The 7,760-nt window shown below is 36.2% G+C and overlaps 1 protein-coding gene across 1 annotated transcript; it reads right to left on the bottom strand.

Annotated features, from left to right (window-relative positions):
* Nucleotides 1–631: 631 nt before the first annotated feature.
* Nucleotides 632–4,042, bottom strand: LOC112523270 (phytosulfokine receptor 1-like). The gene has a single exon (XM_025132797.1). The coding sequence runs from the start codon at nucleotides 3,871–3,873 to the stop codon at nucleotides 826–828; it is 3,048 nt and encodes a 1,015-aa protein (XP_024988565.1). The 5' UTR covers nucleotides 3,874–4,042; the 3' UTR covers nucleotides 632–825.
* Nucleotides 4,043–7,760: the final 3,718 nt, after the last annotated feature.

The following is a 7,760-nucleotide window of genomic DNA, read 5'->3' as shown; positions in this document are numbered from 1 at the left end:
GTTCTTGACAACCCACCAACAGACCCATATAGGAGGAAAGCACTTCTTAAAGCCATACCATCAGTGAAATTATGCTGCAGTTCATCATAGATTTTGGTTAAGTTGTGTATTTAAACAAGAAAAGCGACATAAATTCACTATAGGAACAATTTATTTGTAAATATTAACGAAACTCTTTATTTACATGCCAATTGCATCTGTTAATGCATAATAACAATGGTGAAGACTGTTAAGATGTCACCATGCAATTGAAACAGCTATTTGGATGTCATGGTTATCGAGAGAGCAAGAACAATGGTGAAGGTGTGATCTAGAATAATTAAGCTCAAGTAAAAAACGATCACACAAGACTAGGGGTAAAATGGTAATTTTATGTCATTCAGACTGTTCATTCAGAACAGTTTCCAAACAACCTTTTTCTATCTGACACTAAATCATACAGAGTCTCTTAATCATCCTGACCACTTAATCATTCTGCACTAAACCATTCAGCAACTGCCAAACAGTCCCTTTCTCACGAACCCAACCCTACCTTTACATACATACATAGAGAGAGGGGCGCTCAAATACAACCCCGGACCATTTACATTCACGAGTTTGATGTATAAATTCACATATGAAGAAACTCAACTTGATTAACATCATTTACATTCACTTGTGAATCAACTTAACACATTTGATGAAACGAATAGAAACAATCTTTGAAAACATGTATCACTCTTACAACGATTTCTGAAACCTGTTTTTTTTCTTCTCCTCTTCTTATGTGTATATACACCGAAAACGAAAATACGGAAAACGAAACAAACCGACGAACGAAAAAGGTCACGCATTGAGCCCACCGTGATGAAGCCACGAAAGCAGTTCTCGAGTCGAAGGTCGTAACTTTGGAGACTCGTTCAAACAAACGCAAGCGACCTCGAGAACCCACAACATCTGCTTCCCGTTTTCTTTATCGAAAACGATCGGATCAAAAACCTCGATCTCCCGTTTTTCCTTCTTCATTTGCATCACCCACGAGATCAAGTCTCGGCTACCTTTCGGTTTGCACATATCCATCGGCCTTTTTCCGGTCAAAAGCTCCAAAAGAACAACCCCAAAACTATAAACATCTCCTTTGTACGATGCAACCGAGGCTTGACCGTATTCGGGTGGAATGTAGCCCAAGGTTCCGACTAAATCCGTTGTTACATGAGTGTCATACGGTAAAATGAGTCTCGCAAGCCCGAAATCAGCCAAATGGGCTTCAAAATTCTCATCTAGAAGGATGTTGCTTGACTTTATATCGCGATGAAGGATATGGGGATCGCATGATTGGTGCAAGTAAGCGAGCCCGTTGATGGCTCCCTTCGCGATATTTAGCCTCGTGGACCAGTTGAGTTTGGTAGGTCCGTCGGGTTTTTCGTGTAGCCAATAGTCGAGACTACCATTTTCCATAAACGAATAGATTAATAACCGGTCGTTATTGTGTTGGCAATACCCTTGAAGGAGGACGAGATTCGGATGCTGAGCTCTCGACAGTGTTTCGACTTCGGCTTGGAACTCTCGATCGGCCTGACCGGTGTCTCCAGATAACCGTTTGATGGCTACTTTCCGGCCATCGGGGAGTGTGGCTTTGAAGACGAGCCCGAACCCGCCACACCCAATGATGTTGGCCTGATCGAAACTATTGGTCGATTTCAAAAGATCATCGAGCGAAAACTCTTTTTCATCGTTTCCATTACCTTTGGTTCGGAAAAAAACGATTAATCTTGTTTCGAGTTCTTCCTTTTTCCCATCATCGCCATCTTCGTTCTCTGGATCGACCTCTTGTCTGCCGGTTGCGCGAATTATGATCAAGAACATGAGAGCAAGAAGAAATAACGTCCCGAATCCGATCCCGACAGCCATACCCGCGATTTTCCCTTTACTTTTCTTCGATTCCCTGGTTGGCAATTGCGGAAAGACTCGATTCCCACAAGCCGATCCACGTCCACTGCCACATAATAGTTCGTTTCCTTCAAAGCTCAAGTTTGCAAACGTTGCGAATTGACCTCTATTCGGGATTAACCCGCTCAGATTGTTGTACGCAACACTGAATTTCGACAAAAAACTCAAATTCACCAAAGAAGGCGGGATCATTCCGGTCAGATTGTTATACGACAGATCAAGAGTCTCTATACTCGCCATACCCGATAAAGAACTCGGAATTTCACCAGATAAATCGTTGTGTTTCAGATCCAAAACATGTAATCTTTTCAAATTCCCGAATTCCGGCCAGATTGAGCCATTGAGGAAGTTGTTACTGAGATCCAGTAATGGCGGAAAGCTCATTATTTGATTGTACTGCAACGCCGACCCTCTGTTACTCATGTTTGGTCGCCGGAAAAAGGGGAAATCCGGCGAACCCTCTTCTAACGAGATATCCCACAAACTGAGGCTCTGTAATTGCGTAAGATTCTTCGGTATCTCTCCCGATAAAGAGTTGTTGGATAAATCCAAGTAAAACAGAGACCGGAAATCACCCAAATAAGGCGGAATCGATCCGTCTAACTGATTCCACGATAAATCCAGCAACTGCAATTGTGTTAAACCTTTTAGCCATGGCGGAATGCTTCCCACAAGTCCACAATTGGCGATCACAAGAGCTTTGAGTGCATTGAATTGAAAACTATCATCCGGCAGTTTTTCGCTATGAAAGTTCATCGTTAGAACTAACACCGTTAGATTGGGACAGTGCTGAAGGATTTTGAGAGTGGTCGAGAGGTTACTGAAGCTGCAATTCGAGAGAGAAAGATATGATAACGATCGGAAATTCTTGAAACTTTCTGGGATTTGGCCGGAAAATTTGTTTCTGGCAAGATTTATAGCTTTTAGCTTCCGGCAAGAAGAAAGATCATCCGGAATGAAACCCGAAAAGTTATTGGAACCGAGATCAAGTGAGGTAAGGTTAGTCATCATCGACCAATTGAATTCAATCGAACCATCCAAAGAATTGTTTCTCAAATTAAGAAACGAAATGGCGGGTGAATTCAACAATGATGCCGGAATCCCACCAGAAAAACCATTCGATCGAGCTGAGAAACGACTCAAGTTTGGAAATTTACGAAAGAAATCAGGTAAATTTCCCGATAAACGATTACAGGAAACATCAAGACTAATAAGACCACCGGAGGAATTACCGATTTCGCTGATGGCAGTGAACATGTTATCTTGAAGATCCAATACCCCCAATCTTGGTAACTGGAATAAGAACTCCGGAATGGCACCTGAAAGAGAATTGGAAGCTATACACAGATGGTTCAAGAATGAACAATTCCGGAGTTCCGGTGGGATGATTCCGGTCAAGGAATTCACAGCAAATTTAAGTACACGAATTCCGGTGGAATTAACGCAAATACCAGGAATGGAACCGCTGAAGAAATTATCAGAAAAATCCAATTCCTCAAGTGCAGGAAGGCGTATGCTAACTGGGAAAACACCATTGAATCCATTACGACTTAAATCAAGAACTTCCAAATGGGTCAAATGAAATAAAGAAATGGGAAGAGGGCCAGTGAGAAAATTGTTAGAAAGATTGAGTGTTTTAAGGTGATCTAAATTGGAAATAAGATCAGATAAACTACCAGTTAATCTTTTCTTTGGGAGTTCTAATCCAACAATCCTACCAGAATTGGAATTGCACTTAATTCCGACCCAATTACAGCAATCGAAAGAAGAGGACAGTGATGATGAATTCGTAGGCCACCATCCATCAATGGGGGATTCCAATCCATCCATGAAACCTCTTAATGCTCTTAAATCACTGGAATTGCAGGTCAGGTTTTGCGAATTCGCAAGAACCTGAGAAAACCCAAGAATCACAATAGCCCATATCTCCCATACAACAACCATCCCAGTGAATATGAAATTCAAATCAAACAAATGGCAGAAAACGACGTGAAATTTGGGGAGGTTTTAGGGTTCATTGGAGAAACCCCATTTGGAAAATCAAGATTTCTTGAAATGGGTTCCCTTGGATCAGTAGCTTTTTGACTGAACACTGAAAGACGTACCAGAAAATTCAAATTGATGAAGAGATTGTTGGAGGAAAATGAAGATCATAAAGTTAAAAAGAGATTGAAGAACACAGAATACTTGTTTGGTTCATTAAAGGAGGTGGGTTTTTCTTTTGCTTTCCCATTCTTCTATTTAGGGTTTTGTTTTGCTTCTAGAGAGAGAAGACAGTCAAAGATTTAAATTAATTTTTATTAAATTATAATATTAGTTTTTATTTAATTCACGGAGACCCAGAAATCTTGTTATTTTGTAAACGGAAAAAAGAATTAAATTAACTTTTTTTTAATTCCAATATTACTTTTTTAACAACTTTTTTATTTAATTTTCTTTTTGACAATTTATTGGTGTAGGTTGGGTTTCGATGAGAAGTAGAGTTAAGCTGAGAAACGTAAGAAAAGTTTTTCATTTTGGATGCACTTGAGGATGAGATGTACTGGATCAATTCTCGTATCAAACAGATTCATGGGTGAGTTTGAGATTAAAAGTAATCAAGGTCCAGATCTCTTTTTACGTTTCTCAGTTCTCATCTTAACTCTCATGCTCACACGATCTTTCGTCTTATCGGTGTTCTAAAAAACTTGATGGCAAAACGCGTTCCTCAAATCATCTTAACTTCCATAACGGTTGCTTAAGGCGAGATATCGACATGATACAGCGGCAAGATATTGTTTGATTGTTTTTTTACCTATCTAGTGTTTTGTATTTTTCTTTTTTCATATATAATTAATTTAAATAATTAAATATCATAGATTGAATAATAGTAGAAAACATATACATATATATATATATGTATATATATATATATATGTGTGTGTGTGTGTATATATATATATAGGGGTCTATTCAAGAGAGAACTGAGTTGTTTGTGCTAACTGTGAGAACCAATATTAATCACAAATCAATAGATAAATTAGGAAATTTATAAATTTGGTAATTTTAAATTAAAATCAATAGATAAATTAGGAAATTTATAAATTTGGTAATTTTAAATTAAAATCTTAATGCAAAGATATTTTTGGTATTTTAAAACTCTCCTCTCTCCTCTCTTTTCTCTCCGGCCACCGTTCTCCGGCCTCCGGCCACCGTCCTTCGGTGATACCACTATGATACCACTGTGATACCTAAAAATATTGACTATGTTAAACAAAAGATACATTGTGATACCTAATCATATATAAGATGCATAGTGATACYACTGTGTTACATCTTCGATCGAYCACACAAACRACATCAATGTGATACCCAAACACATATATGATGCATTGTGATACCATTGTAGTATCACCGGAGGACGGTGGCCGGAGAGAGAAGAGAGGAGGGAGGAAAGTTGTAAAATACCAAAAATATTCTTGCATTAAAATTTTAATTCAAAATTGCCAAAATTATAAATTTCCTAATTTATCTATTGATTTATGGTTAATATTGGTTCTCACAGTTACCACAAACTAATTAGTTCTCATTTGATTAGACCCCTATATATATATATATGTATGTATTGGGGCTTAATCATTTGATAACTCTAAAATTTATGAGATTCGTGAGAACTTTTACATTAAGGTGATATTTCACATGATTTTTTTCTCATCTATATATAGTGTAAATATATTGTTTAATATATATTTGTTTCACAATTTATTTGTTTCATATGTATTTAGTTCACAATGTGGAACTCATCTACTTGTACCTTTTGTTTTACAAACACGTCAAAAAGGTTCGTATTGTGAACCGAGTACATGTAAAACAAATATATGTTAATTACTACATTTATATCCTAACTATAATGAAAAACAAAATGATATAAAATAGTACATGATGCACTAGTTCTCAATGTTATCATAATTTTATGGGATCTCAAAAGAAGGTCCCCTTGTATGTATGTGTGCATGTGTGTATACACGTATATATGTATAAAATATTCCCAATTTTGGAAAGAGCGACTAAATTAAAATTTTCTATAAAATATTAAACAAGGGATAAATCTCTTTCTATAAATAATATTTTAATTATTTCGAATAGCAAAATTAGATTTAATCAACAATGAGTAAACTAAGCTTTGTATAAGGACTAGATCAAGGTCAGATGTAATTAAAACCCAATAACAATCGCATTACAGTCTAAATTACATGATCCCAAATGAATGAGCATACACTCAAAGCATGTAATATTTCAAATAAATATGTTATGACTGCATATAACTTCAAAGCTCGAAATAGAGTGAATAAACTGGACAAATGCCCCCAAGACTTATTTGAGTCAAACTGCGTCAAAAGCTCAATAACTCAATTGACTATTAAATAAAAGCCACCAATAAAAACGTATTTAACCAATGTTTATGCAAACACATGCTCTAAATGCATGATTAACTCAAAAACCTATCATTGGTTGGGACAAATCATTTTCCAACTGAAATCATATCATTTATATTTTCAAAATGTCCCATAACATATCACTATGCATTTTCCAAACCAAATACATTACAAATGCATTATCACCAAATAATCTTCATTTATAGGATAAATCATCAAAAGAATCCACATTTATGATTTATATATCAAAATGTCTAAAAACTCAAGTATGGGCATTTTACAAGATTTATTAACTCAAATTTACTAGATATGCAAACTTCATTGAATACTCAACACACTTGATAAATCTCAAGTAATACACATTAATACTTCAAAACAAACATTTTGGCATTGACATAGTTTTCACAAAGCAACTTGAACTCAAATTGCTAGGTTTCAAATCCATCTCTAGCTTCCAAAAAGTGAGGGCTTTAGATCCGTCAACACCCAGCTCTAGGAACTTTATCTGAGTCTCAACCAAACCTAGAGATGTACCAAAAGTAACCCTAAAATCAGATCCATACAATCCTTAGCCAAAATATCAAATCACCCAAAACACCCAAAATGATCAAAACCTCAATATAATAGAGATATACCAAAAGGGATGTTCTAAGAGGTTAAAATGAAATGTTTTAACAAGATTAATGGTTTATAAAGGTTAGGATGACTTACAAATAGTTTTTAGAAAAAAAAAAAAACCCAAAAACTAGGTCAATAAAGTGAAAGAGAGTGGGAGAAAGTAAATAGAATAAAATGAGGAAGACAAGGGCCAAATATCGGTTTTATACAACCAAAATCGTACAGCTCGAATTCTGCCAGTGTTTCACGCCCGGGGCTGATTTTTCACGCCCCGGGAATGACTCAAGTGCCCAGACCTGATTTTCTGTTGTTTGTTTCACGCCCATGAAGGGATTTTTCACGCCCGAGGAGTCCTGTTTGTAACCAAATGGCGTCTTCCGCTCCTAAACTCATATCCAAACATCCCCACATTAGTTCTTAGCATTCTAAGGATAAAATAAGTATAAAATGAAAACTTTGTAACTTTTGCTTACCTTAATTTTGCGGGTGTTACACTATACCTACATATTTGCCTCCAGAAATCACGTCTTGAAAAACGTCATAGTCATGCAGTAATTGTAGGGCTTGAGACTTAACCCCATACGAGTGACGCCACACCACACATTACGACATTTAAAACCTTGATTCTTTTACGTCAGTTCGAATTTATTCAACTTAATAATAAAAACCTAAATGTATGTATGTTGTTTAATTTTTTTTTATTATAGTTTAATTTAAGTTTAATAACAAAGCAAATCATTTTTAGTTTAATAATATATTTTTTTATAAAGATAATAAATTTAAATATTCCGTTAGAAC

This window comes from Cynara cardunculus (genome assembly GCF_001531365.2).
Source record: "Cynara cardunculus var. scolymus isolate 2C chromosome LG 12, CcrdV1, whole genome shotgun sequence".
Classification (NCBI taxonomy): domain Eukaryota; kingdom Viridiplantae; phylum Streptophyta; class Magnoliopsida; order Asterales; family Asteraceae; genus Cynara; species Cynara cardunculus.
The sequence above is the reverse complement of the archived record's forward strand: the minus strand, read 5'-3'. Positions and strand labels throughout refer to the sequence as shown.

Excerpts from the sequence above, each read along its gene's own strand:
- LOC112523270 (XM_025132797.1), bottom strand. The coding sequence starts at position 3,873 with ATGGTTGTTGTATGGGAGATATGGGCTATTGTGATTCTTGGGTTTTCT.